We start from the raw sequence: 27,201 nt of genomic DNA, 5'->3' as shown, positions 1-27,201 counted from the left end.
CTCCTCCCGGCTGCGCAAGTTCCAGATGGTCAGTCCACTGTTTGCGCCCTCTGTTGAAGTGAATCAGCTCGCTCTTTTCCGGGCCAAAGGACATTCCCCGGGTTTCTGCCCACTGCAGGCACGTCTCCCACGCTGCCTCCAGCTGTCGAACGTTAGCCTCCGGCTCCCGACCAAAGACCAAGAGGTTGGTATCGTCCGCAAACCTCGCTATCGCCAGATGGGGGTGTTCCTCTTTCAGCTGCTTGTACAAGGAGGCGATGTAGAGAATGAAGAGGACTGGGGATAGAGGAGATCCCTGGGGGACCCCCGCTCGTATCGCCGTCGGTCGAGCTGCTTGACCGTCGAAGTGAAGGGTGGCCTCCCGGTCGGTCAGCCAGTTCTTCGTCCATAGGACGAGCCACCTCGGGAAGCGCATTTCTCGAAGGGTAGCTAGTAGTCGGACGTGGTTGACCGTGTCAAAGGCGCCTGAGATGTCCAGCTGGAGGAGCGACGCTGTGGCGTTCTGTCTCCAGGCTTCTTGTGCCTGCGCTACTACCAGTCGGATTGCCAGCTCTGTCGACCGGTGCGCCCTGTTGCCCATCTGCTCATCTGGGAGTAAGCCGTTGGTTTCCGCGGCTTGAGTGACCTTCCTGGCCACTACCGATTCTATTACCTTCCCCAAAGTCGGTAGTAGAGCAATGGGCCTGTAGCCTGCCGGCGTCTGATATACTAGCGGAGCCTTTCCCGGCTTTGGTAGCACTACGGTCACAAGGATATAAACGATGCCCTCGGGCGAATTCCCGCAGACCAGTCCGACGACCCGGACCTTGAAGCACTTGTCAAGATCCTATTCGAAGGGCACTTCTCAATTAGCTCCTGGGAGTCCGAGGAGGCAGCTGAGGCTTGCGAAGTACGTTCAACATAATGCACTCGGCGTTAGAGAAGTTGCTGATGAGGCCATGGCTTATAGGAGCTCTGCTTCAGTGGTCTGCACGATGCTGCTCGTTACGAGCTCGAACCTAAGCACATACGCCTGCTTGCTGAGAAACTTCGACGGGGCGCCCTCGACGACAAGCTCATTGAGCCGCGTCTTTATCGCCACATCAACGTCGGTTTTTGCCAGCAGATGGAGTGGCATGATGATAACCTCGACGATGAATCTATGAAGTGGACATTGATAACAGCATCAACGAGTCGTATCATGGCGCAATCCGTTTGCTCGGCAATCATGTGCCCGCCACGTAGGAGCTTCCACGGATTGTGGACTATGATGGGGATGACGCAAAGGAGGCCCTCTACACCAGTCTCGATGTATTCAAGTTGATGATCCAGAGCATCATCAACCACATCAAGAAGGCAACGTTGCAGCAATGCCATAAAATGTGCGGGCATTCAGAGCCTCTGTTTCCAAGACTGGATATTCCTGCTCTCCTCCGGGAGCTTGCTGAGGGCGCATCTGCTGACCAGCAGCGCACCATCGTCAAGGAATTGGCCATTGCGGCCCACTGCTGGACGGAGAATCTCTGATTCGTATGTTGTGGAGAATCTCGAGGAGTTTATTCGTACCGTGGACGAAATCATCCCTGACTTCGGAGCTGAGAAAATTGCAGTTGGTAATGTATCTGGAGACTTGAAGTGTCCTGGTCCAGGGGCGTGGACAAGCGGAGGAGTTCAAGGTTTGCTACGTAGGTAGTTCCTGGGCTAATATGTCCGCATCATGTAGTAACCCGCGTGGGTTATCCTCCAACATCGGGGACTTTCAAAACGCGGTTTAGCTTTCCCTCAGGCTAATTGCCCAGGTATCCAGCTGAAAGACGGCTGCTCAGCCGCGTGGGCATCTGTCCCTACTCCCATCGCCAACCCTTGGCCCGCTTAAATCAGGAACCTGTCATATGCCCTTTCTAGTCTCGGCGGCCATGTCCTTGCGAGGACAGGGAGAAGCAATACATTTTTCCAGGATTGTACTCATGTGTTCCATCCAGGCCATAATCGAGGGCGTCAGGCCCTGTGCAGTCGCGGCCATCTTTATATTTTCCTGGATGAGCCAACCTTGCACTTTTTCCCTGTCTTTCTTGAACTTCTCGAGCGTCTCCTTGACGTCAACCGTCTGAGGTATTTCTGTTTTCTCATTCCGCTCTGGCCGGAGTATCTTGATAAAAATCATCGGATAGCCTTACTCTTAGACAATCAATGGATAGAATATCACTTGCTGCCATGCAGGGTAACTTACATTGTGTGGTTCTTTGTCCCGCCGTTCTTCTTTACCCGCAGCCTGAGCAGTGTCCGGGTGTGGTTCATCAGACTACCCCGGCGCTGAGAATATCAAGTACGCCTTGGTTCGGCTGAGTTGAATTGTGAGGTGAAAACTGGTAAATTGTAGGTGGTAAACTGAGTTTCGAAGCTTGAGATGAGGATGGGCTTCTGGATGTGAGCATGTGGTGTGCATGTGGTCTGGAAACCTCCAGCAAGCACTGTTCATCCGATCAAACAAGTGATGCTTTTGCTAAGTTCCGGGCTGAGCTGAGTCAGGGTTGAAAATAGTGTCTTTCCCACTGGCCCTTTACATGCTCAAGTCATTGAAGTCGGGTAACCCGCAACTGTCGTCAGCGATTCAAACCTCAAATGATGGAATTGCCTATCAAAGATGATCGGTTTCAGGCAACGAGATTACCTAGAGTAAGTGGCGGAAAACAAGGTAGCTAAGGTGGATTCAGTTACATGATGTAGACAACTCTGCTACGGCCATACTAGGAATAAGGGGCACAATCCGCAAGGAAGTGACCTTGGTCATATGCTTGCATCCCCATCATCTCTGTGACGTCTTTAACTCCCTGTATCACATTCGCCGCATACTCTTTTGGTGTGCTCTCCCCCCTGGTTCCTGTCATCGACGGTGTCCGCTTCCTCATCGCCTTCCGATCCTTTTGTTTCTTCTTGATTGTCCAACGTACCTTCTATATCAGAAGCTCTGTGGTGTATTCTTCTCCCTAATGGTCATCAATTATTTGTCCGGCGGGGTCCCATTGGCTGTCCAAGACTCTTCCGCTCTGCCCAAGTCCCACTCCTCGTCAGAGCATCCACTGCATTGGGATCTGCAGGATCTTCGTACGTATTGTCGTCTCCGCTGTGGATGGATGTTGCTTCCGCAGACCAACGGACTCTTAATCGAAAATTTCCTCCCAGTCCTCTCCAAACATGTCCACCTCATCTAACATCTGCCGGATCGAGTCTTCACCCCTAGGAACAGTCTTGCGGGAATTGATTGGGGTTCTGACGATAGCCTGGCAGATGGTCGGCTAGACTGCACCCATACGACGCAGCGTTGCAGTTGCTGCAATGTAAGGACTCACAGATCTCCTGAGCTTCACAGGGCCAAAGGTTAAGCCGGTAGCATCGGCAATACTGCCATGCGGCCTCTTCTTGCCAGTGGATACTGTTGCATCATGCACGGCTGGAAGGTTTCCCTCCATCCACTTCAAGAAGTTATCCCGATCCATCATCTCCTCGTTGTTGAGGCGCCTGTTCCAGTGCCGCATTCTAGCGCGAAAGGGAGTGAACTTTGCCATTAAATGCTCCTTCAAGGATCGATCCGTTTTGTTTGCCTCGGAAAGCTTCGGGATGGATGGCAAGGTCGTGTCGAGCGCTCCGGAAATGAGAAAAGGTGCGGTTGGTGTATTGGCCAATATCTCGAGAATCGCTGCTCAGGGACCGCAATCTGTAATGACTAGTCTGCGGAATGCTGCAAGCCTGTGATGCAGGATTAGGCCGGGTGATGATGGGGCCAACTGCGCGCAGAAGTTTAAGAGAGGATAGAGATTCAGTGCGTTCGCTCACTTGGAGCCTTTGGCACCGGCAACGTGATGTGAATGTCCGGCTGTGACACCACCATGTTCTGAAAGAATGGCGAGACCACAACTGACACCATTCCCCCAGATACCTTCCCCAGTACTTCCCAAAGACACCGGTTCTCGACCATCAACATCTTCCAACGGAGTAGATAAGTAACCATTGGGACAGTTAATTACAGATAAACGAATAAATCATGCTCCTCCATACTTGGGCCAAGTATCATGCCATCAGTAGAAGACGAACACACAGATCCGAGGATACCGGTGCATCCAGCCCTAGTCTAGGTCAACACGCAAAGCAAACCCCAGCCGGCACGCCGCGCTTTCATCTTGCAGCCCACCTGTGATGCAACGATGGAACCTGCCGTGGTCCAGAGTCACTGACTAAAGCTGAACTCCCTAGGCAGGCAGCGGATGTATTTCCTCCAACCTAGAAGGGAAGGAAATCCGGCATCCAACCCTTCATCCCCTGTCCTAGCCGCCATAACCATCCTCAACCCTCCATCACATATTCTCCATCCAACTAAGCAAATCCCTTATTTCTTTCCGGTGGTGGCAGCAGCAGCCAACTCCTTGACCTTGTCCTCAACCTCACCAACCTTTTGTTTCCCAGCGTCCACGGCGCCGGCGAGCGCAGCCTTCTCTTTCCCGCCCCACTGTGTCCACTGCAGGTAGCGGTACCCCTGGGTGAGCTGGGCGCCCTCGTTGACAAAGTGGCAGAGGAAGAGGAGGTAGTTCTTGGGCGTGACGGCGAGGGAGTAGCGCATGAAGGTCGCGGAATAGATGCAGAGGGCAAAAGTCATTGGGCCGGAGATCCTGCAGGTAGGTGGGAGTAAGTGGTTAGCTTGGATCGAACCCGAACCAAGGAGAAGGGCCGTGCTGGAGGGGTATCGGACGAAGCCAAGGCAGGGCTGAGCTGGGAGCGAAGGCGGCTGGGGTAAACGTACAGGTCCGGACTCTTCTGGGTATCCATGACCGCGGCAACGGGAATACCGAAATTGGAGACAGGGCCCCAGAAATCTGTCGTGAGTCTCCAATTAGTCATGGCTCAGGATCGAGGACCAGGCGGCGGTGGACATCCGGCGCAACCGTTGCGCAATCGTCGAAATAGGAATTGGCCTCTCCCCAGAAACCCAACGACCAAATATTGGTCGTGCAGTGAGCTCAGAGAGCATGTCGCCTCCGAATACTGGCACAACCATCCATGACGGCCGAATGCGCCCTCGGGGAGAAAGAAGAGAATCGGAATGTCCGATGACTTGTGCGCTGACAGAAAGGGTAAGAACTCACGTGTTGAGCAGACATAGTTCAAAACCGGGTGCGCCCTGATCTTCGCATTGATTGCTTTGACAAAGGCGGCCATGTTGACGGTGGTTGCTGTGCTGGCGCAGCCTCGTCGTTGTCGCGGTCAGGGTGGGTTTGGTGGTTTGTCTTCGAGATCGGAGATGCCAGGCCGGGAAAGAATTTGGGTCCGGAGGCCGCACAGACCTCAAAGACATGCGGTACGTCACTACCTTGTCCGATCGATACGACGGCAGTCCAAGCTGCCAGTAACATACAAAGTTCATGGCGAGAAAGAGCTTGGAAAGCAAGGAGACAAAGCCAATAATACGCAAAATGAGAGCGAGGAAGGCCCAGTTGATTTGTATAGCCAGCAGCCAAGTTTCTATTCCTGCTCCTCCAAGGCTACGGGGATGCTGGAAGCACCCTATGCTGAGAATGCCCGCTCTACCATGCCCTTGGCTAGGTCACAAGCTTGATCCTCCCTGACCGCAGATCTTATAATCCTGAACGCCGTCCAACCTAACCATTTCTCCCTAATTCTGGTGGGATCTCCAGCCTAACTCATGGCACCGCCATATGCAGCAGGATTGCTGGCAGCACAATGGGCTGCAGCGAAACGCGATCCGGGTATTCGGTAACCTTACAAAACAGACCCTTATCTTCGTGGCGGCGGGTTGAAGCCAGTGGGCGGCGCCCCTCCTGGAGGAAATCCCGGAGGAAACCCGGGAGCGGCAGGGAAGCCAGGGGGCGGGAAAGCAGCACCACCAAAGCCAGGCGGCGCAGCTAGTCCAGTTAGCAGAAGAATAGCAGAGTGGGAAGCGGTTGTACTTACGACCACCACGACCAGGAAACCCAGGGGCACCGGGAAAGCCAGGGACAGGAAATGGAGGAGGAGGGGCACCGCCAACACCAGCAGCAGGACCGGCGAGCGAGATGGGAGGAGCAGCACCCCGTCCAGCAGGCCGCGCAACGCCGGGGCCAGCTGTGAGCGTCGACGCGATGCCGGCCCCTGTTGTCTTGCCGAGACGCGCGCTGGGATCGGCTGGAGGAGGCGACTCAACGGAGAGCGACACGATATGCGCACCCCGGACAATTGTCAGGCCCAGAGTACGCTTCTCTTCCTGCTCAATGAGCTGGGCAGCGGCCGCTGACGCGCCAGGGGCGGACGGCTTGTTCTGCTTGCGCTTGATGCGACGAAATTCTTCCGTGTCGGCGAGTACGAGGTTCATGTGCTTGTCGAATGCGAGCATCTACCCCAGAGGTGTTAACAACAGCCCAACCAAGCGATAAATCGTGAGGAACTATATACTTGACCGGTCATCTGACGGCCATCGTTCAGGGTGATGCGCATCCGGTAGTTGATCTGCAATCAAGTTAGCAAATCGGCCAGGTCGTCGCTGACTCCGTCGGAGAAAAATACGTACGTAGCCGGCCTAAACCAATGCGCCTTTGTCAGTCCTCCGATGTCAACATAGATGCCTGCAGAGCGGTGTCGGCGGGAGGGTAGAACTCACCATCTTGCCTTGCTTGTTTTGCGCCGACATCTTTGCGACAGATGCTACAGAGTAGCTTCTCCAAATTTTCAAAAAATTGGTTCGTTGACAAAGCTCTCGACTTTATCAATTGCGGTTTCTTCTTGGTCTCGGCGGAGGCTCTGAAGTAACGCGCAGGTTGGTTTGATGATAGCGTGGTGGAGGCGAGTTGCCTGGAAGTTTGCTTAAGACGACAAGCTTCAGCCACAGCAAGTCACAGTTCAGCCACGAAACAGATTGGCGCCACAGTTTGTCGCCCACCCAGCTCTCTCCGCGGCAGGCAAGCAGTCCCCACACGCACAATCTCAAATTCGACAGCGAAAATCGACCTCACGCTTCCAATTTCTTGGTGGAATCGACGAGTCGCCCAGTACCGGAACATCGACAAAACCGCCGCCATGGTAGGAACATACCAATCGCATAATAAAAATAATATTGCGGGTCAAACTAACACGATCACAGTCTGAAAAGGCCCAAAACCCCATGCGGGAGCTCCGCATCCAGAAGCTCGTCCTGAACATCTCGGTCGGCGAGTCTGGTGACAGACTGACCCGTGCTGCCAAGGTGCTGGAGCAGCTCTCTGGTCAGACCCCGGTCTACAGTGAGTTTTCCTCCTCAATTCCAACCTCTCCTCCCTCCTCCATTAACACACAATCCTTCAGGCAAGGCGCGGTACACCGTCCGCACGTTCGGCATCCGCCGTAACGAAAAGATCGCCGTGCACGTCACGGTCCGCGGCCCCAAGGCCGAGGAGATTCTCGAGCGCGGCCTCAAGGTCAAGGAGTATGAGCTGCGCAAGCGCAACTTCAGCGAGACGGGCAACTTTGGCTTCGGCATCAGCGAGCACATCGATCTCGGCATCAAGTACGACCCGGGCATCGGCATCTACGGCATGGACTTCTACTGCTGCATGACCCGCCCCGGCGAGCGCGTCGCCCGCCGCCGCCGCTGCAAGAGCAGGATCGGCGCCAGCCACCGCATCACCCGCGACGACACCATCCGGTGGTTCAAGCAGCGCTTCGACGCCATTGTCCGCTAAATGTGGGCTTGACGGAATGGTGATTGGGCGAAATGATGTGAGAAAAATCGGGCATTTTAGGGAATGGGGAGTTTCGGGCATCAGCACCATCGGGGGACCTCTGGGGGTAGATTGCTTTTGCGGGTTCATGCAAATGGGATCGTTGAGTTCTCTCGGAACATGTGAATACAGCTCCCTCTACGTGGACGAGTCTTGTCCATCGTGCTCGGTCTGAATTTCAGTCGAGCCTCGGCCTCAGAGTCCGACCGGCGCATATGCCGGCTTACCAATCCCGTAAACGTGATCAAACCTCTCCCCTTCCATGACTGGTGTCGGGGCAGGTTCCCGGCGACACGGACACTCATGAAACATGATGACCAGACTGCTGGCGCTATGCAATTTGTACCCTTTACCATTGATATTTTGCTATCTAAGGTACTGCCTAGGTATCATGGGAAAAGCAAAAGTCCACCCAGATGCCTGTGACACAGCCCTTCCCCTGTCATCCATTCATGAAATGATATTGCAACAGAACCATCTATCTCTCCCCTCCTTTTTTTGTTCCGAAATCAGCCGCCTCCAAGATACAGGGAACCTCTCAAGCCGCAACATAGCTGTCCAGGGAGACCACCGTAATGAGTCCTCAGGACCGGCAGTCAAGCCCGACTGACAGTGTCAGGCGATTCGAATTTCAAAGTCAAAGAACGAGACTGAAGCATTACTGTAGTTGCCAGTGTTACAAAGGAAAGCATTGTGCAACGACAGTCAACCGGGTTGACTCCGCCTAATTGCAAGATACTGTGAAGGTGTGTGGTCGGAGCTCAAAGCGCAGCCAGCGGCGCCCTAGGCCTCACCAGCCGGTTCTTCGGACCGCCAACACACCGGCGCGGCGTACCCGTCACCGAGGCCCACCGCTGGCGCTGTGTCTTGTCCATGTCGATCAGCATGTCAACGAGCGCCTCGGCGTCCTTGTGGATCGCAGCGAGCTCGTTCGCATCGCTGCACACAAGCGTGCCGTCCTCTTGCCGTTTCCTGAAGGCGGAGAAGACGATGCCGCGATTGGGCGGGTTGTCCTTGAGTTTCCGTCGCTTGCCTTCCGGGGTGGAAACGGCATTAGCGTCCCGCCCTCTGGCGGGGCTATAGCCCGTGCAGAACGAGCAGCTGTAGCCGCGGGCCATCACGTCCCGGGCGTCGCTGTCGTCGCGGTATTCGAGCCAGCCTTGGGTGCGGAGGACCTTCTGGTGTACTGGCACGCAGATGCGGAATGGGTACTCGATCGACTGCAGGCCGTATGCGGCAAGCAACCGGCCGTTCATACCGCTGTCTGGGCTGCAGCTGGGAGGCTGTGGTCGCGAATCGAAGCCACTGTCATAGCCTGAGGCTTGGGAAACGGGGGTCGCAGGTGGCGAGGGCGGGGTGAATCGAGCAGGAGACGTGGCGACGGGCGTGCCGTAGAACGGGTTGAGAGGCGAGGAGCGATTGGGGCGGCTCATGTGGCTGGGCCACAGGTTAACGACGTAGACTAGGTCGAATTGGTACTTGGTCGCAATTCTTGCAGCTTCGAAGGCCGCGGCGGCCAGGGGTCGACTGGCCAGCGGAGGTGAGAGCGTGAGCAGCGGAGTAGTGTCGTGGGGCTGCCGAGGTGTGAAGGCCTGCGCCGGATGCGGTGGTAGCGCAACGCTCGGAGGCTTGGATGCCGGAGACTGGGTACGAGTGGTACCATGGCCATCCGCGATGTCATCGTCGCTCAGGGCAAGGAAATCGGTCAAGCTGGGTTCTTTGAGGATCGTGTCCAAACTTGAGACCTTCGCGATCGGGAGCCTCGGCAGGCTGGTCGACTTGTGCAGAGCTTCGTTAGCACACTTGAGGCCGGAGGTCATGGAGATGGACATGCTCCTCGGTCTCTGCGAAACTTCGTGGCCAGCATCCGGCTTATCAACACCTGACTCATGCATGGAGATCGCCGATGGGTTTGGTCCCGGATATCTCGATGATGCCGCTCCAAGGCATTGGCTTTCCCGCTGCGACGGTGCCAGCGTCCGGGCGTTGTACTGCTGAGGTTGCTCTTGTCCGGGGACGGCTAGGGTGTCTTGTTCACATCTTGAAGGCCGCTTCCGATCAACCTGCGCCTTGGGGGAGGCAGAAAGCGAGTTGGACCGAGTGGGCGACTTCGAGGCCGGTCTGAAGCGTCGCCCGGATGATGAATTGTTCTCAGTCTTTGACGATGCGGTGGAGAAGCTGAAGTCCATCAGTTCTGATAAAAGGTCGTCCCTGCTTGGGCTTGGATGCAGTGACGAAGACCGCTGAGAAACGCGGGCCTTCATTGAGGAGTACAGTGAGGAGTACCGTGACGGGATCGGAGGACAGCCACCGGGCGCCCCAGGAGCAGCCAGGTTGCAGTTGTCGGTGCGAATCTCTGAGATCATAAGGCGAGGCGAGCTTGGCGACTCCGGAAGGCTCCTAGCCCGTCGAGTCGAGTATGACATGAAGAGAACCTCTTCCCTAGCCTCCATCCTGGATGACGTTGGCCGAATGAAGGATGGCTCTGGCCATTTCTCGCCAGGCTTCTTTTTGAAGATTTGATAGGTTGGTTTGTATTCATCCACGTCCATTGATTCTGGCGTTGCCGGCCTGTCAATTGCAACGTCCACTTCATGAGAGTCGGTGGATCTCTTCTTCCTGGAAAACAGGCCCCCCAATCGGTCGAGCTGCTTGTCGAGCTTCTCAAATTTGGTCGCCATCGTGATGTTTGAGGCGGAACTGGGTCAGAAGGAGAATTGTCAGCAACGGTTGTCGAGGAATAAGAGAACATTGGGTATTTAGGTGAGCGTACCAGTCCCGGGATGAGGGTAGAATGGCAGCCTCAAGTCGAAATGGCCTCCTCTTGTTGAGGAATAGCGACAGGTAGTGGAAAAGAAGTTAGCTCTTATTTGCGAGGTGTTGAGTGGGCAAGTCGATGGAGTCTTTAGAGGCGATTGGGCGATGAAATCGGAAGGCGCAATGGTAAACTCGAAAGTCGATCCAGTGATACAATGCCCGTCACGTAAAGTTCCAGGTTACCTCAATGACGGGACATTGTGGGATGGTCGGACGAGAATTCACGGTAGGGGGAAAGAGGTTCCAGATTTCATGAGTCTCGTAGGTTGCAGAAGTCTGTTGGCCCGGCCGAGGAGGGGACAGGAACGAGACGTGGAGTTCCGAGAAGGGCAACAACAACCGGGAATTCGAAGATGGTCGGCCTTTCTGTTACCACTCGGACAGTGCTCAGAATATTTGAGAGTTCAGAGAAAACCAGGCTGGACGTCTGTTTCCCAGGTCCAGACCAAAATATGCCGGCTCACACTGTGGGAAGCAAAGGAGAGCAAGAAAAGCAACCGCTGCTCGATGCTTATCGCGGCTCGCAATTGTAGTATTCCGTCGATGTGGAAAAAAGGACCTTGCAAACGGAGCACCGAAAATTGTCCCGGCCACACCCCCCACCGAGCGGGAGACGAGGGCAAGAAAGAAACAGGAGTGGTGTAAGCCGCAGAGTCGAGTGAGGCTAAAAATCTTGGTCCAATGAGCTGGATATAAGACGAAAGCACAACATGCCGGTACTGGGCCTGGACCTGACGGATGACAGTGGTGGAGAAAACCGACGAGGGTTCTCCTCCAATGCCCAGATGCCCGGCTCCCTGGGTTCTGAAGAATAATGACAGGGGCGGTAGATGACAGGTGAGAGTTGAGAGTGTGGTCATTTCCAGTTTATGTGCAGACAGAGAGGGGTAATACCCTAGTAAAAAGAAGGGAGACTGTCCAGAAACACCCATTCGCTGAGCACATGTCACGTAAGCCGAATCGTTCTCAGCAAAGGGAGAGTCAAAAATCTTGATGGCAGGGTCTCAAACCGGAACCTGAAGTGAGCTCGATGACTGAGCCCTGAGAGACGTACATACGGGGACAGACCATCTCATGGCGGCCGTGCTCCGGTCGGCGTAACACCCTTGTATCACTGTAACACCTTGCTGTCTTCCACTCTGATCAACGTGTCGACGAGACAGGTACGGGGTGAAGGGTCTTCTCATGGAGACGGGAGAGGGGGAGAGGAGTCGGCGCTTGCTTTTTCTCTCGGGACGGCGTCAGCCTTGAACGTTAAGCATCTCTTGGATATTCCGGCGAGAGTGAGTCTCCACAAGCTATCCACCCGACAGGAAGGAGGATGACGAACAGCTCAGCCATCGCTTGGAAAAAGATAATCGAGAAAAAGCAATTGTAAGGCGGATTCGCGAGGTCGAGACCAAAAACGGAAAGAGCCAGGGCATGACGCACGGACTGCCGAAGTTGGAGTGAGTCGCGAATGAGGGACGAGACCGGAGCACTCCGTCACGGCCCGGCTTCCTCTAACGTTATTCATTGTCAGCTGGCGGGTGGGCTTCGCTTCCCGCTCCCATCTTGAGCCCTCGACGTCGAAGTTCAAGTTCTCTCAGCCTCAGATGTTGTTCCTGACGACCGTGATCACCACTCTGCCCGTTGCCTGGAGCAACTCGAATCGCGGATTGTACGACGCAACCCAGAAACCGAGCGTATGCATGACACTTTTGAATCCGCGATGTATGCAAACGCCTGAGGTGGCTTCCCGAAGCCTGTCAGAACAGCAGAAAACACATCCCTCACAACAAGGGGCCCGTTCACTAGAAACAGATCTGCTTTTTTCCCCTTCGGATGCACAGAGAGGTCAAACCGCCAGTTTCCCCATGGCATTTTTGGAAGGTTCTATTGGCTAGACATATGTATTTAAGTCAATTTGGACCTGCCAAGCTCGGCTTCGACTTGTCCAAGCTTCGTCTTTAAAATCGCATTTTCAATTGCGTCTCAACATACATTACGTAGACAAAGTATTTGATAACGGCAATAGGTTCTATGGATCGAGTTACCTTAATCCAAGTATACTGGCCCTAAATATATATGTTGTGGCCTGCAGTGTACTCACTGTACTGTTTGGTGGCTTCTACAGTGTAGCATGTTAGTACGGATACTTAAAACAAAAATGGTGTTCGCCTCCCGAAAACAACGCCAAGGCGGAACTAGCAGTTTGACCTTACAGCAGCACCCTTGTGATCGCCCGTGCATGGCACCGCTGCTGGCTCATTGCCATGGAGGGTTGGGGGGTAAAACAGGGTGGCTAACTAATACCATGTTGGACTTCGGAGATACATTGAGGCCAGCGATGGTTGCGTTACGGTTTTCCGGCGATACTATGCTGTTGAACCTGTAATAGGATGACCTCAACCTTTTTTTTAGCCCCACCTCCTTGCATGGTGGCTCAGTGGCTCATGTAGATTCAACGCCATCTTTCCCAGCTCCAATCAACCTCCACAATCCTAGATTTCCATGTTCTGAGGCGCAGCAACTCTTTTCAAGGTTCGTCAGGTTTGACAGACTGTGGTCAGATTTGGCTGGAGAGTTTGCTGCCCTTCATCCACAACACGCGATTGCGGACATGGAATGGACAATGGAGACAAACGGGTATCTCCACAATAACCGCCAACGGAGTGAGCATTGTTCCAGTCTTTTGGGTCCGCACTGACAAAGGATTTCTCGTCGGCCAGTTGCTTTTTTTCAGGCCGGACGAGAAAGACGGCCGGTTGTTGAGTGCGGCCCGCATTGGCTCCAATCCTCTCCCGGTTGATATCAATTCCAAGACCGACGGATTTTCTCTCGTACGACGGTGCCACTTTCTGGTCATGAGAGTCTGAGCATCGCGGTGACTTCTGCGCAAGATCTTCAGGTTATATATTCACAGCAGCGTCGGTCATGAGACAGGCGACATACGAACTGAAGGCCGCCACTATGAGCTTACCCGTTCCGATGGAGTCGACGGGGGTGAAACAAGGCCCAGTGTCAGGTGCAACTCTCTGTTCTTAATCTCGCTGCTACTCTACTCCGTACACGTGTACTTGGACTGTACAGTACACTGCAATGGGGAAGAGGTGCGATAAAGCTCCTCCCTCCTGGCGAAGGTCGCCGACTGGCAGGGTTGTGATTCCCGCTAACATCCCCCACGCTCTCCGGCTACCTTCCCCGGCGAGGGGCGAGACCCTGGATGCGGGTGGGGTGCCGGTGCCGTCATGCTGGGCCCGACTTTGGCGAGAAAGTCCTCCTCCTGAGAATTACCACCCAGACCGGTACTCGAGTAGCCATGGGAGGTCGCAACGCATGAACGTTACAATGCAGGTCGGCCTTGAAGCAGATTAGTAACATGACAATTGACTGAGCATCTGCATCTGCTTATCCGTCAAATGAATGAACTCTCCCCGCTCAGTACGGAGGTACTCTTATTGACATAGGGTTAGTAGCCCTTCGGGTCGAGTGCCGGATCGGCGCCTCCTCATTGGGTCTCTTGGGCCACGCATGTTTCAGCCCCCCGTCAGTTTCTACTGTCGTGCGTTGTTAGCCCCGGCGGGACCAAGACCACTCCATCCCTTGGACCGTTTCTTTCTCAGCCGACCCCTTTGCGGCTCCTCCCAAAGATTCCCATCCAGCCCTCCGGATCAACGGGGCGTGTGTCCCGTACACATGTAGAAGTTCCCCGTTCAGCCGGCGTGGCTCCGTGGCAGCGTGCCTACACACGTGCACTCACAAGGGAGAGGGAGGAGAGAAACGTCGGACTCCGACACAGTATGATTGGAGAACAACAAGATCCCTTCCGGCATCGTCGCCGGGGATTACAGGTCGATGCCAGATCCAGCTGGAAAGGGGTGCGGACAGACCTTGGCACTGCTGTAGGGGATCTCACAACGGCCCCTCGCATGCTCAGATCTTTTTCCTGCCCATGAGCGGGTGTAACCAAGCACAAGAGCAAGTCCCTGCTGCCCAGTGCTCTTCACCCATTGCCGGAGCCACGATATCCATATCAAGCGTCACCAAAGCTCGAGACAACTGATGACCCGAATACCGTATCCCACAGCACGCACAGATTACTCTCCAGATTGTGTTGTCTGGACAATGTCTCGCTTCACTCTATCCGCTACTCTATACCTCACACCAGGTGCTTCCGACAGCGCAGCGAATGATTTGCTATTCCGTCTGTGCTCAGACGCACCTGCGAAAGCCCGATCGTGCATCGTTCAACTGAGATCCGTGTCCATGCCCGGCAGGTGCGAAGATCGGCCGAAAACCCGTCGTGGGACGACCGAAATGAGGCGAGCCAACCTGCGGAGATCACAGCTCAGCCGATCTCCCGTCCCGCCAGCAGGCGAATCAGCATCCGCCGGGACTACACAGGAGCGCAATTCGCAAGTGGCAGCAACTGCTCAGAGCCTCGCGCCACTACCGTCTTCTTCGACCTCCCCAAAGATGTTGAGGAAGGCCGTATGCACCTCCTCCGTGAGATCGCTCGCCTGCAGGCTGCGGCCTCTCTTAGCAAACGCCAGGCGCGAGCACTCCTGTTACTCTTTATTAGCCCTTTGCCATAAGTCCAGCAGAACAACACAAAGAAAACGAACGAAAACCGGAGACACGCCTAGGTAACTCACCCGCGTAATTGCGCTGCCGCCAAACACAGCGAGTCCAACGAGCTCCTCTTCCTTCAACTTGTCCCCCGTCTCCCAAATCCTATCTAGATACGCCCTCCGCCACCCGAGAAACGTAGCAATGCTCCCCGTCAACGTATCTCCCTGCCCGCCGCTCCTCTTCCTGCCGCCCTCCAGATCCACCGTAAACGTCACCTTCCCATCGCTCAAATGGTCCTTCTGCCCCTTCTGCACAATCATGACCCCACCCAGCGCCCGCGCGAGCGCTTCCACCTTGGCCGTCTCACCGGCCTGCTCCTTCGCAGCTTTCACTTGCTCGTCCACGCCCAGCGCTTGGGTAAGCCGTCCAAACTCGACCACGTTGGGCGTCAGCACCGCCAGGCCGTACCCGCGCACTAGCTCCGGATCCCGCTGCACCAGCATCAGCGCGTCGGCGTCCAGCACCATCGGCATGCCTTTGTCGCGAGCGGCGCGGATGACGAGCGCGCACGTGTCTTGCATCAGCGGGTCGCGGCCGAGGCCGGGGCCGATGACCAGTACGTGGAGCCGGTCAAGGAGCGGGATGATGCGGGCGGCGATCTGGCGGGCGTCGGTGTCGGGCGAATTGGGGTCGCCCGAGGTGACCGGGGCCGAGGGGGAGGTGGGCGAGGAGCGCATGAGCGGGTGGACCATGAGGTTGGGGGAATATGACTTTATTACTGTTGCCGCGGTCGGGGTGCAGATGACATGGGACTGGATGATGGAGAGAGATGGTTAGCATCTTGTGAGAGTGGCAAGGAAGTTGCAGAAAGGGAAAAGGAGCTCAGATGGGTGATAACAGAGCCGGGAACGGGGCGTCACCACAACTATCCCCCCAGTTGCCCATTTCCATTTTCTCACCCATTCCTGAGGTATTTATCATCAACCACTAGGCAGGAGTGCCAGCCAAAGAAATAAAACAATATAAACATGAAACCTACCATATCACAACCCAACCTGGCACTCGCCATAGCCGAAAAGTACGGCGCGCCAGTGTAGTCCTCACTTCCACCGATGACGCCTACACGTCCAAGTTGTCCTGTAGCCATAGAAAACCCCTCAGTCAGCTCTTGTTCCCACGCGCACACTGTCTTTTATGCCATGACGAAAACCAACGAACCTTTATGAAAGCTCCCGAGCATGGGCGGAATCATCTGCCGCACACGGGCAATCAGCTCCTTAGTAACGGGCGACATGTTGGGAGGCGCAATGGAAGTAGATGTCGTTGTTGGGAACGAGTCAGGGGGCATTTCGAGGTACGCGAAAGTTCCTGTCTTCCAAGCAAGTCAGCGGCATCCAAGACGCATTGTTCATCCGGGACGGGCGTTAGAAGCAATTGTCGGCGGAACGGCCAGAGCACCGCATTGACATGCGGGAAAAAGACACACTTACCTGCCTTGATGACAAGCTCAATCGAGACAGCGCTTCCCAAGAGTTAACTGTGAGTATGAAAGCCTGCGCAGAACTCTGGCATATCGAACAAAAAGGTTGGTCTCCAGTTGTTGGCGTCGTTGACGGTTCCTGGCCAAGGCACCTGATGATGTCACAGCTGGCCGTCCCATCCAACTGGAACTCACATCGGGTGAGACCCACCGCGACATTACACCGTGCCCGAGTTGGGAACTTCAGGTTGAAAGGCGAAACAAACAACAAGGGACAGAGAGATAGGAAGAAAGATAATAGATTGTTTAAAGAATCAAGGAGAAGGAAACTTAAATTGAAGATACAGAGAGCGAAAGTAACAGAAAGTAGAAAAGGCTCTATCGTCCAACTATACAGTACCAATTAGCTCGTCTATATAGTTTTGTCTTGTTTCAGTTCGTCTTATTTCCCTAGCAAGTTCCGCAATGAAACAAGCACGGCTGAACGGTAGTTCAGGACAAAAGGAATCGAGTGCTTGATTGAGTCTTTGCTCTATTTTACAATGGGTTTGACGGGAGAATATCCCCTTCTCACGCGCCCCTCCTCAGTCCAGCACACGAAAGACGGAACTCACTGCTCTAGAAACACACGGACGTTGCGGTATAGACATCCTCCCTCAGCCTCGGCGAACTTCCCCGTAGATCATCGCAGGAACGCTTGGTATTACTGTAGATTAACCCAGGAAGCTCTTGATGAAGCTCTGGGTGACCTCCCTCAACCGGGCCTCGAGCTCCTTGCTGATGGCACCCTCCTTGTCGATCGTGGCCATGAGGTCGGCCTCGTTGGTCTTGAGGTGGGCGAGGAAGTCAGCCTCCCACTGGAGGATCCTGTTGACGGGGATCGAGTCGAGGTAACCGTTCACACCGGCGAAGATGAGGGGAACCATCTCGTTGACGGCCATGGGAGAGTACTGCTTCTGCTTGAGGAGCTCGGTCAACTGTAGACAGAGTTAGCATTCCCACATAGCGATAGAGGACTTGAGAACTGCAATACTTACCCGCTCACCACGGGACAGGGTTTGCTTGGTGGCAGCATCAAGATCAGAACCGAACTGGGCGAAGGCAGCGACCTCACGGTACTGGGCCAAGAAGAGCTTCAGGGAACCAGCGACTTGCTTCATGGCCTTGAGCTGGGCAGCGGAACCGACGCGAGACACGGACAGACCGACGTTGATGGCCGGGCGGACACCCTTGTAGAAGAGCTCGGACTCGAGAAAGATCTGGCCGTCCGTGATGGAGATGACGTTGGTGGGAATGTAGGCAGACACATCACCACCCTGGGTCTCAATGATGGGCAAGGCGGTCATGGAGCCACCACCGTGCTTGTCGTTCATCTTGGCGGCACGCTCGAGCAAACGAGAGTGGAGGTAGAAGACGTCACCGGGGTAAGCCTCACGTCCAGGGGGACGACGCAGCAGCAAAGACATCTGGCGGTAGGCGACGGCCTGCTTAGACAGATCGTCGTAAACGATCAGGGCGTGCTTTCCATTATCCCTGAACAAACAATGTCAGTCATTTTCTTCCCAAAAAAAAAAGGGCGGGCTTTATCGACCTAAACCATTCTCCCATGGCCGTCTGTTTAATTCAGAATGTCAGTACGAAGGTAATCTTGTAGGTAGAAAGAGGGAAGAAAAAAGAAAAAAGGGAAAAGGAGAAAGGGAGTACGGGAATATACAAAGAAACAAAGGGAAAGGAACGAAGTATGGAGTGAAAAGCAACTAGAAAAGCTAGGGAAAGGGAAAGGACAGAAGAAGAAGGAATAATCACTTACACCGGTGAAGGGAGCAATGTACTGCAGGGGAGCAGCCTCCGAGGCAGTGGCGGCAACGACGATCGAGTACTTCATGGCGTCGTTCTCCTCGAGGGTCTTGACGAGCTGGGCGACGGTGGAACGCTTCTGACCGACGGCGACGTAGATGCAGTAGAGCTTCTTGGTCTCGTCGTTGCCGCTGTTCCACCGCTTCTGGTTGAGCATGGCATCCAGAGCGACGGCAGTCTTGCCGGTCTGACGATCACCAATGATCAGCTCACGCTGACCACGGCCGATGGGAACCATGGCGTCGACAGACTTCAGGCCGGTCTGCACGGGCTGGTTGACAGAGCGGCGGGGAAGAATGCCGGGGGCCTTGAGCTGGGCACGGCGCTTCTCCTTGGTGTTGATGGGGCCCTTGCCGTCGATGGGGTTACCGAGGGCGTCGACGACACGGCCGAGCAGCTCGGGGCCGACGGGGACATCGACCTAGAGATCGTTAGAACACCATTGCCAAAGCGATGCTTGCAATGCAACCCACAATTTCACCGGTACGCTTGACGGTCTCGCCCTCCTTGACGAGACGGTCAGAACCGAAAAGCACGACACCGACCTGGCCGGCCTCGAGGTTCATGCACATGCCCTTGACGCCAGAGGCGAACCTGAAATGCGTTAGCTCCATGCATGGGACCAAGCAGGGACCGTTAGACATACTCGACAAGCTCCTCGGCCTGGACGTTGGCCATGCCGTGCACACGGGCGATACCATCACTATCGTGGTCCAGTTAGCGTCGCGATTCCGTAGTGCCCTCTTGATTCCACATCCAATCTCCCACTTGGCACCGAGCCCTGGCATGGATATCCGTGCCGTCGGGCCCTCGGGTGCGCATGTTGTCTGTCGCCAAGACTGCTTGAGTTGAGAAACGTACCCGACAGACAGGACGCGGCCAGTCTCGGCAAGGCCGGCCTCCTCCTGGACACCGCGGATCCGCTGCTCGAGGATGGACGAGACCTCGGTCGGCGAGGCCTTGGCTTCGGCGTATGTGCGAGTTTGGAGGGCAGAGACGGTGGGTGCGGCATTTCGCTGTCGGGGAATCCAGTTAGCTTAGCCGAAAAGCGAGCCACGCGCCACAGGGCACGCAAAACTGAGCAGCTCCCGTCCAAACTCCCGATGCTCGCTCAACGGCCATGCGCCGCCGAATCAAAAGCTCAATTGAGCTTCCCGGGTGCGTGCAGGGCTGGTTGAGATGGGATCCGAGCACCGGTCGATGGAATTGGGTTCGGGCCGGGCGGGCGGAGGTGCACTCACTGCGGCGACTCTGCTCGAGGCAGAGAGGGCGCCGACGGCGCGGGTGCTCTGTCGGAGGGCGTTCCGGAACATATTATCCAGGTATGTGTCGCCTCTTGCTGTGAGGGAGAGCAATTGCCTCAATGCTGCAATTGCGTAGAGCGGAGTTTGAGACAGGAAGGTCGATGAAGTTTGGGCGACGTGAGAAAATTGTGAGAGGTGGCAGGCCGAGCTGGAGGAGAACGGGTCCGGAGCTTGGCACCAGCCAATCAGAGCCCGAGTCAATTTTCCCGGCTCCACCTTTTCAAAGCAACCGCCCGGAAGCCTCCTTGCAAACAGCTGGTCGTCAACAACAAACACCTTTGTTCGACCAATTCCTACATTCTGAGATTCTAATAAGTATCTCTGATTATCTTTACAATCTCACAGCCCTGTTCTGTAATATTAAACTTTAACATATCTACTATGGAATTGCAACTTTGGGGTTTCTTAAGCTACGCCCGAGTTTCCGGATAATCCCGGTGTGGAAACAACGCTACAAAACTGTTCGAACCCGAAACAACTGAACGGCCACATCAGATGCGCAAAATGGGAGCAATGAGAGCCCACAGGCAGATGGAATAATAGCATTGAGAGTAGGCGAATTTCGGTATCATGTTCGAAGGACTCAAAGCACCCAGCCACGTTTGCGGGAGAGCCTGCCCAACCCCCGTCCTAAGGGGTAACATGATCAAGGGCTTCGAAGATGACCGACTGTTGACTTCGTCCATGGTGGCTTATGACGCTAAGAAGGCTGGAGCACTCTGGCCAACCACTAGCATGCAACAGAAAGTAAGTGCACAAAGGAAGAACCAACACTTCCCACCATGGAAACCCGCTCATAAAGCTAGGACTTTTCTTACGGTGCCCGTCGTCAGCAGCCTCCTCAATGATCGAATCAAAAGTCTAGAGTTTCCACCTTGGCCGGCGCTGCCTTGTCTGGGAAGGTCTTCTTTTCCTTAGTCCCGTCGGGGTTGTGCGGGAGGCTCAATACGCGCCGACATCTGTTTGAACGACGTGCCTCGTTGTTCTGGCGCTTCGAGTAGAGGGACTCAGCCTGGTCTGGAGTGTCCCTCTTGCACTTTTGCGTACTGTCAGACATGATGAAGCTACTACGTGTCAACCTCCGAGCAAGCTCAAAGGGTTGATCCGATGGCACATCTGACGGCGGACCTCCCGGCTGAAGATGTTGCAGGGGTTTCAGTGGGTTATGTTAAGAGAGGCTTCTGACTGGCGGCTTTAGACATAGCAAGGTTCTCAACCTTCACAGCGAGGTCGTCGAGCTGCTTCTGCTGCGAAGCTATCTTGGTGTTGAGAATTGCGACCTCGCCCCGGAAGCGCGCTTCCGCCTCGTCGTGTTTCTTGGTCGCGGTGGCGGCCGTCTCTGCCAGATCTGCCTTCATCGCTTCCGCCACCTTCTGCTGCTTTTCCATCTTCTTCTTGACTTCTTCAGCGGAATTGGCTGCATTCTCCTGGGTGACAAAGTCCTTAGCAATGAGTGCGTCTATCCGCTCGTTCAGAGCCAGCACCTCAGCTTTGAGGTGTGCAATGTCGTTAGGCTCCTCAGCAGTCCCGTTTCCGTCTCCGACTTCATGTTCCAGGCTGTCGGTTTGGTCAGCCCCGCATCCTTCACGGTTTCTTGAGGCGCAATATCGTTGGTAGGGGCGTGGGCAAGGTGCACCAGACCTAGATCAGAAAGTAACCCGCAAGTGGTGCCATCGAGCTCGCCATGTGGGGCGCGTATTTCATGGCGAGAAGTTCCTCACGCAAAGGTATGAGGCGGGCGTTGATAGTCTCCGTCTCGAGGTATCCCATCAGCGCTTCTTCGCAACGAGCCCAGACCTCTTGGACATAGCTGTTGTTGGCGAGCATGCTCCGCTTGCCCGCAGCAATGTTATGATGGAACTTCTGGATGAAGTAGGCAATTCCCTTCATCTTCTCCCGGCTATGAAAGTTCTCATAGCGGGCTCTCGCTAGAGCGTCGTCGATACTGGCAATGCCAGGCCGCTTCGCCCGGCCGTACACGTTGAGGCTGGCGCCAGCTTCAAAGCGTTTCGAGGCGAAAGGGTCGATCTCGAGCTGGTGGTCACCAGGCAACTCATTTTCACGGGTTCAGCTCTCATCATAATGCTCATCGCCACCCGGCTCGGCTTCATTTCTGACCGTGTGCCAACATTACCTCAGATCAATTGTCGGTGTTGGGGAGAGCTTAAGGTACCTATTGACCGGCATTTTGTGTCCTGGATTTTCCATAGCTGCGAGAGGCAATTGAGTGCTTCACCTTGATTTCTCAAGGAACCGTCAGCCTTGGCTCAATGGGCACTTTGACTAGAACTGTTCGATGATTTTCCCATGTGAGAAAGCTGGACGATGGCGAGAGCAATGAGTAGAGAAGTCAGGATTTGGAAGAAGTAATGGTTCCAGTTTAGAGGGCGCTTACAGAAAGCTAAGCGTCGAAGTCTTAACAAGATCAGACAAGTCAGGCGGGATTTCATCTCATGTCATACTCTTCCTCATTCTTATCGTCATTGATTCCATTCTCCTCCGTTCCCTTCTTAGCAGCTCCCTTTCCGACGCCTAGAGACATCTGGCAGGCCGGCAAGCTTGTCTTGGACGTCAATAGGAAACAACCACAATAAACAGCAGCTCCCTTTGCTCTTCAAGGCTCTCTTCCCACCCCAGCACCCGTTTCCTCTTCTTCCGTTTTCTCTTCCTCTTTGTCATCCTCTCCCCCCCACCTCCTGACAGGAAACTGGTTTTCAGTTATCAGTCTGGGGGTGTTGATGTCCTTTTCTTGCTAACTCTTCGCTAGTCAAGTCGCCTTTGACTATCCGTTGCCACAATAGGTTTGCTCTCTGAACGATTATCGATCTGGCCAAGACCACCAAACACGTCGTAGACTTCGCCAAAATCCCACTGTTTGGCATCATTGAACCCCTTGGGAGGCAGGTGTACCATAAACATTGAGCCGTCTTTAGTTTCGAAGGACAAGCTGAAGCTGTTAGCTATCAGTCGATCACAGTTGTCCGGCCCAAAAGGTGACTCACTAAACGCCTTTGACGAACAATGCACTCGCGAGATTATCGAGACGGCCGACACACCCAGCCAACTCGTCAAAAGTTTCTCTGCAGAGTCTAGACGGCATCTGCGTCTCTCGAACCCATCTCAACAGCATATCCAAGACGTCTTCCTCCTCCCTCTGCAACAGGAGATCCTCATCTTCAGCTGAGTTTAGATGGTCATGGAAGATCCGTTTGAGGATGCGTCGACTTGTTCGCGCATCAACCGCATCTCTCAAGGTTTGCGGTTCCCTTTCGTCCGGCTCGAGGTAAAACGCTCGGTATGCGCTCAGCATGTGTGCCAGTCGATCTTCGATCTCGTCTTCGGAGGAATACTCTATCTCAACGGTGTAAGCGTGGCTTATGGGTACGCTGCTTCTCCGTCTCGGGACTGATGCAACCTTGATCTTAAATCTTTGTCAGCCAGGCTCAAGTTCCCTAAAGCGAGTCAATCTTACCCTGAGAGATGTGGTAGATGTGGTCATCTTGAGGCCATGTCGTGGTGCCACCAATGAGGTTGATCCGGCGCTGTAAGTCCTCTCCAGCTTCCGCCTTGCCGACTGCGCAGCCGGCAGTCTCGATCAAGTTGATCAACTCCCTGGCGTTTCGCAATGCTAGGGTACTAGCCCTTTGGGCCAGCTCTTGGCGTTACTTCTGCATGCTCCTACAAACCCGGCACAGGCGACGGCCAATGCCGCATCGCGACAGTGCATGCTAAGCGCGGAGGCGCGGCAGTTTTGTGCTCAAGTACCGAGGGCATCTGCTGCTTGGCCGCTCTTTTTGCTCCATAATTGCCACATGTAGGTTTGACTCCCTCCTAAACTCGGGCAGATAGCAACTTGCCGACCTCAGAATATCTCTCGTGGTTGCGCGACGAGGTGTCTTGTGGTGGCCGCGGCGGCGGCTGGCGGCTACACGCCGAGGTGTGATTGGGAGGGCCGATGAGCAGCTCAGAGCTGCTGCGCGGCAACGACCGCCAACGGTCTGAGAATTGGGCCTCGGAGCCATAGTTGAGAACTCGAGCATGAGTGCGCCATCTGTAACAGGGGCTGCTGCACGAGTAGGGCAGTGTTGGCGGTCCGACTCAAGCAAGGACCCAAGACTGTTGTTGTCTGCACCAAAACAATGTCACAACGTGTATTTGCTCCTGGAAAAGAATAGTTTAAGAGCAATCAGAATGATTGGACTCAAAAGGACAAAAAGCTCACCAACCAGCCCAGCTCCCGCGCCGGTCAAGTAGAGGTGGTTGGCTACAAGAAACCCTGGGGTTTTTACTTCTCTCGCCGGGAGTCGAACCCCGCGATTTCGGTTGCTGAAGCTCCTCCCAGAGCTTCTCCCAATACCGCCGAGCTAACTCGGTGTGAGCTCATTGATAGGAGTTGGTGACAGTGTGAGTTGCGGACCTCGTATGTAAAACTCTGGCGGGCGGGTGCTGGCTGTAGAGGTCGGATGAAAGATTTGACCTCCCACGGTGGCAGCCGCCAACCTGGATACCTTCGCCAACTAATCTCCAACGCCGTAATCTGGAATTAGCATTCGAGAAAGTCATGACTTGGGAGATGAGGCCCTATTTTGATGGAGGGCCGTCCTTAAACCGGCCATACGCCGTTCTCAGTCTTGCTGTTCTAGGTTTTATTTGAATCCGGTCCCAAAGAAAGGAGTGTCTAACCTTGTTTACAACCCGGTGACATCAACAAGCCTGATGGCTGGGTCAAAGCACGCCCTTTTCAACAGCTGGTATTCAACCCCCTGAATATCCCACGGCACACTTAGCGTCTGCTGGTCGAATGAACCGGGCTCGGCAACCCGCCTCGTGCCAGCCTGACTTTCTCTCCACTGGCAGCTCTCATGTTTGGACCCACCAAAGCGTCGCAAAACATCCTGGTACCGCTCCATGGGAAAGACCTCTGCCTCCACCTCCGTCAGAAGGGGTACAGAGAAGTCTGTCGGCGAGTCAGCAACGACCTGGTGGAAGGGATCGACCTGTCAACCCTGGAAGAGCCAAAAACTCACCGCCCTTGAGATAACTCTCAATCTTGTACTGTGCCACAACCGCCGCCATTCTGCTCCCGTTCCTTCCACGCTTGATTACGTAGCTCTGCCCGGGGTAGCTCTCCTCCTTGGGACCGTGCTGGTCGATGAACAGCTTCGGCCGTCCACCGAAAAACTCGACCTCGAACTCTGCGCCCGGGTCGTACCGCCGGACGAGGCGCATGAGATCCATGTCGGTCACCTCGTAGGCCAGGTCCTCGAACCCGCGGAGGAAGTTGACAAAGAGGTGGCATAGGTGGTGCGTGACCATAGCCCCGAGATGGAACTGCAGCCGGTTAAAGCGGGCCGTCTCTGCGAGGCGCTCGTCCTCGCGCCGTTGGCGCAGGGCACTGTCGGCTTTCAAACGGGCCCAGTAGAGCTTGTCGATCAGCTGGAGGATGGAAAGGTATGGCGTCAGTAATAACACTCAGGCAGGACCGTGAGTAGGGAGAGGTGGATGGCCAGTCTTACCTGCCAGTTCAAGTGCAGCACAGCGGCCGTCTTGAAGGTAAAATCGAACTGTCCCAGGGTCGAGTGCTCGTCAACCCACAAGTAGGGCATGGTGTTGTTCCCCTCCTCGTGGCAGAACCCATTCCGGTCGTCGATCTTGACGCTGGGGAAGTGGTGGCGCACGCAGCGGAGGAACTCGTCCACTGCCGCTGGGACGTCCACGTTCCATGGCTCCATCACGGGGCCTGGGACGGGTCGTTCTCGCCACACGCAGATTGCCTTGCGCGCGAGGTTCTCGAGGGCTACGTGCAAGAGAGTCAGCTACAGATTTTGAGGCAAAGGACTCGCAGTGACACACGATCCCTTCCGCGATCACTCTCGAGCATTCTCAACCCAAGATCCAACACACAGGCAACGGCAACAGCCCTTCCGCCCCCTGGCTCCAGGGGGTGGGTGCAGCCGTCGTCGAGCAGCTCGGACATGACAAGCTGGTACAGCCCCTCGGTCGGCAGCTGCCTCCATTGCTCTGACTTGACCAACCCCGTGCTCAGCGGCCCTCGTTCCGACTGAACGAGCCGATCAAAGACGGCTTCGCTGTCGCCGGGGCAATCTGAATGGTGGACTCGTTCGACCGACATGTACGGCGCCATGGTGCGATTCTTCCTCGCGGGTAAATATGGCGCTGGTTGCTGGGTTATTCTTGGAATACACTGCAAGGAAATTCTTGAAAATGAGTTTTGGAGGCATGTTTGTCTTCAACCGGTAGAGGTAGCAGATAAACTGTGTCAGTCGGGGGGGTACTCGGGATGAAGTCAATCTCAGCAGTTTCTCTGGACACTGAGAGCGGTCTGAACGAGTGCCAACATCAGGCCATCGTTGACCGGCCTGGTCGATCCATAAGGCGATAAACGGACGACGGGCCGGAGTCGGAACGGTGACCTGTGAAGGTTCAGGACCCATCCGAGACGGCCGTTGCGAGGCTCGTCAGCGGCAGGATTAGCAGCGATGTATCAAGATAGCTGCAACATCAGCCACCGTTACAATTGGGAAACATGGCATCTATCTCAGCCCTGGTTCAGCACCAGCCTTGACTGGCCATATCTGCATTTGATACCAACGCGCGGGCCGAGGCCGGCTGGGTAGGATGATGGGCCGTTTCAGCCCAGGACAAAGATTTCTAAGCTGAGACAGCACCGTAAATGTGGCCGACAAAGAGCGCAGCCCTAGCTGCTCAATGGGCTGTGAAAGGGGGATGGAGCGGGCCATGGCCCGATGTGCGGGCGGCACAGGTAGGGCGTGTCAACCCCAATACGTGCCACTGGGCAGGGCACTCATTAACCTCGTCTAGATGCATCGTCGAGCACGTCGGGCTGCAAGATGCCAAGGTGCTGCTTCTGATTGGGCGGCGGGTAGACAATGCCCGGACGATGCCTTGCCTGCTTTGTTTGTGTTTGGTGGGGGAGCTGCCGGAACCAGTCGGAGGAGCAGAGAATTTTGAAAGAGGAAAGAGGAAACGAAACGCAAGTGGAGAGGATGGGGTCGAGGAAGGCTATTTGAGGGTTAGGGTCAGGCGAAGAGTATGGGTCTCTGCACTTCTGGGCATTGTCATGTTCGACGAATCGGCCATTTCCTTTCACTTTGTTTGCTTCAGGGAGTGCAGTCGGCAAACTCTCATCAAGCCATATTTCAGGGACAATACTAAGCCAGACAAGATTGACATTTGCACAATATCAACAGTCTCAAGACTATGCCGCCACCAGAAGCCACTAAAGATGGAGGCGGCGCTCGGGTCCGCGAGCAACAAACACGAAAGACGACTAATATCTCGCGGTTGAGCCATGGCTGCAATTCGTTGCTTCTCACTCTTGACGGGACTCTGCAGTGTCTGGGTACTCCAAAATTGGAATCCCCCCCCCCCCCCCCGATTCAGACACCCTACTTCCCGCCCCTCCTCCTGCCATCGCTGCCAAAAT

General features: G+C 55.0%; 11 protein-coding genes across 11 annotated transcripts; 3 read left to right on the top strand and 8 right to left on the bottom strand.

The window, feature by feature from the left end:
- Nucleotides 1-761: 761 nt before the first annotated feature.
- Nucleotides 762-1,506, top strand: N657DRAFT_629985 (uncharacterized protein; the record flags this gene model as incomplete). The annotated part of the gene is made up of 3 exons (XM_062790943.1): nucleotides 762-889; nucleotides 964-1,087; nucleotides 1,225-1,506. 3 exons carry the CDS (start codon nucleotides 762-764, stop codon nucleotides 1,504-1,506), a joined length of 534 nt encoding a protein of 177 aa, XP_062652762.1.
- A 2,857-nt stretch (nucleotides 1,507-4,363) lies between these two features.
- Nucleotides 4,364-5,190, bottom strand: N657DRAFT_652527 (UPF0041-domain-containing protein; the record flags this gene model as incomplete). The annotated part of the gene is made up of 3 exons (XM_062794310.1): nucleotides 4,364-4,643; nucleotides 4,775-4,847; nucleotides 5,118-5,190. The coding sequence occupies 3 exons, from the start codon at nucleotides 5,188-5,190 to the stop codon at nucleotides 4,364-4,366; spliced, it is 426 nt and encodes a 141-aa protein (XP_062652761.1).
- A 154-nt stretch (nucleotides 5,191-5,344) lies between these two features.
- Nucleotides 5,345-6,763, bottom strand: N657DRAFT_586555 (Sm-like ribonucleoprotein). The gene is made up of 5 exons (XM_062789804.1): nucleotides 6,626-6,763; nucleotides 6,536-6,544; nucleotides 6,421-6,474; nucleotides 5,944-6,361; nucleotides 5,345-5,894 (listed from the first exon to the last, which is right to left on the bottom strand). Exons 1-5 carry the CDS (start codon nucleotides 6,653-6,655, stop codon nucleotides 5,767-5,769), a joined length of 639 nt encoding a protein of 212 aa, XP_062652760.1. The 5' UTR covers nucleotides 6,656-6,763; the 3' UTR covers nucleotides 5,345-5,766.
- A 278-nt stretch (nucleotides 6,764-7,041) lies between these two features.
- Nucleotides 7,042-7,682, top strand: N657DRAFT_652525 (ribosomal protein L5; the record flags this gene model as incomplete). Its single annotated transcript, XM_062794309.1, has 3 exons — nucleotides 7,042-7,044; nucleotides 7,106-7,244; nucleotides 7,306-7,682. The coding sequence occupies 3 exons, from the start codon at nucleotides 7,042-7,044 to the stop codon at nucleotides 7,680-7,682; spliced, it is 519 nt and encodes a 172-aa protein (XP_062652759.1).
- Nucleotides 7,683-7,921: 239 nt separating this feature from the next.
- On the top strand, nucleotides 7,922-8,407 carry N657DRAFT_49177 (uncharacterized protein). Its single transcript, XM_062787628.1, has one exon. It carries the CDS (start codon nucleotides 8,032-8,034, stop codon nucleotides 8,329-8,331), a length of 300 nt encoding a protein of 99 aa, XP_062652758.1. The 5' UTR covers nucleotides 7,922-8,031; the 3' UTR covers nucleotides 8,332-8,407.
- N657DRAFT_49171 (uncharacterized protein) lies at nucleotides 8,407-10,708 on the bottom strand. Its single transcript, XM_062787627.1, has 2 exons — nucleotides 10,495-10,708; nucleotides 8,407-10,421 (listed from the first exon to the last, which is right to left on the bottom strand). The coding sequence occupies exon 2, from the start codon at nucleotides 10,400-10,402 to the stop codon at nucleotides 8,483-8,485; it is 1,920 nt and encodes a 639-aa protein (XP_062652757.1). The 5' UTR covers nucleotides 10,403-10,421; nucleotides 10,495-10,708; the 3' UTR covers nucleotides 8,407-8,482.
- N657DRAFT_49222 (uncharacterized protein) lies at nucleotides 10,709-11,962 on the bottom strand. The gene is made up of 3 exons (XM_062787635.1): nucleotides 11,869-11,962; nucleotides 11,549-11,802; nucleotides 10,709-11,473 (listed from the first exon to the last, which is right to left on the bottom strand). The coding sequence occupies exons 2-3, from the start codon at nucleotides 11,723-11,725 to the stop codon at nucleotides 10,943-10,945; spliced, it is 708 nt and encodes a 235-aa protein (XP_062652756.1). The 5' UTR covers nucleotides 11,726-11,802; nucleotides 11,869-11,962; the 3' UTR covers nucleotides 10,709-10,942.
- A 2,991-nt stretch (nucleotides 11,963-14,953) lies between these two features.
- On the bottom strand, nucleotides 14,954-16,386 carry N657DRAFT_652523 (Ribokinase-like protein; the record flags this gene model as incomplete). Its single annotated transcript, XM_062794308.1, has 4 exons — nucleotides 14,954-15,085; nucleotides 15,176-15,904; nucleotides 16,132-16,229; nucleotides 16,311-16,386. The coding sequence occupies 4 exons, from the start codon at nucleotides 16,384-16,386 to the stop codon at nucleotides 14,954-14,956; spliced, it is 1,035 nt and encodes a 344-aa protein (XP_062652755.1).
- A 714-nt stretch (nucleotides 16,387-17,100) lies between these two features.
- N657DRAFT_639519 (ATP synthase F1, alpha subunit) lies at nucleotides 17,101-19,781 on the bottom strand. Its single transcript, XM_062791785.1, has 8 exons — nucleotides 19,671-19,781; nucleotides 19,291-19,445; nucleotides 19,076-19,132; nucleotides 18,903-19,023; nucleotides 18,383-18,850; nucleotides 18,164-18,186; nucleotides 17,610-18,105; nucleotides 17,101-17,549 (listed from the first exon to the last, which is right to left on the bottom strand). The coding sequence occupies exons 1-8, from the start codon at nucleotides 19,740-19,742 to the stop codon at nucleotides 17,286-17,288; spliced, it is 1,656 nt and encodes a 551-aa protein (XP_062652754.1). The 5' UTR covers nucleotides 19,743-19,781; the 3' UTR covers nucleotides 17,101-17,285.
- Nucleotides 19,782-22,235: 2,454 nt separating this feature from the next.
- On the bottom strand, nucleotides 22,236-23,346 carry N657DRAFT_48994 (uncharacterized protein). The gene is made up of 3 exons (XM_062787612.1): nucleotides 23,206-23,346; nucleotides 22,736-23,154; nucleotides 22,236-22,680 (listed from the first exon to the last, which is right to left on the bottom strand). Exons 1-3 carry the CDS (start codon nucleotides 23,230-23,232, stop codon nucleotides 22,497-22,499), a joined length of 630 nt encoding a protein of 209 aa, XP_062652753.1. The 5' UTR covers nucleotides 23,233-23,346; the 3' UTR covers nucleotides 22,236-22,496.
- A 1,075-nt stretch (nucleotides 23,347-24,421) lies between these two features.
- On the bottom strand, nucleotides 24,422-25,878 carry N657DRAFT_676684 (uncharacterized protein; the record flags this gene model as incomplete). The annotated part of the gene is made up of 4 exons (XM_062795914.1): nucleotides 24,422-24,690; nucleotides 24,761-25,169; nucleotides 25,250-25,530; nucleotides 25,587-25,878. 4 exons carry the CDS (start codon nucleotides 25,876-25,878, stop codon nucleotides 24,422-24,424), a joined length of 1,251 nt encoding a protein of 416 aa, XP_062652752.1.
- Nucleotides 25,879-27,201: the final 1,323 nt, after the last annotated feature.

This window comes from Parathielavia appendiculata, assembly GCF_033297405.1.
Source record: "Parathielavia appendiculata strain CBS 731.68 unplaced genomic scaffold N657scaffold_1, whole genome shotgun sequence".
Taxonomy (NCBI): domain Eukaryota; kingdom Fungi; phylum Ascomycota; class Sordariomycetes; order Sordariales; family Chaetomiaceae; genus Parathielavia; species Parathielavia appendiculata.
Note: the sequence above shows the minus strand (reverse complement) of the source record. Positions and strands in the feature narration are given on the sequence as shown.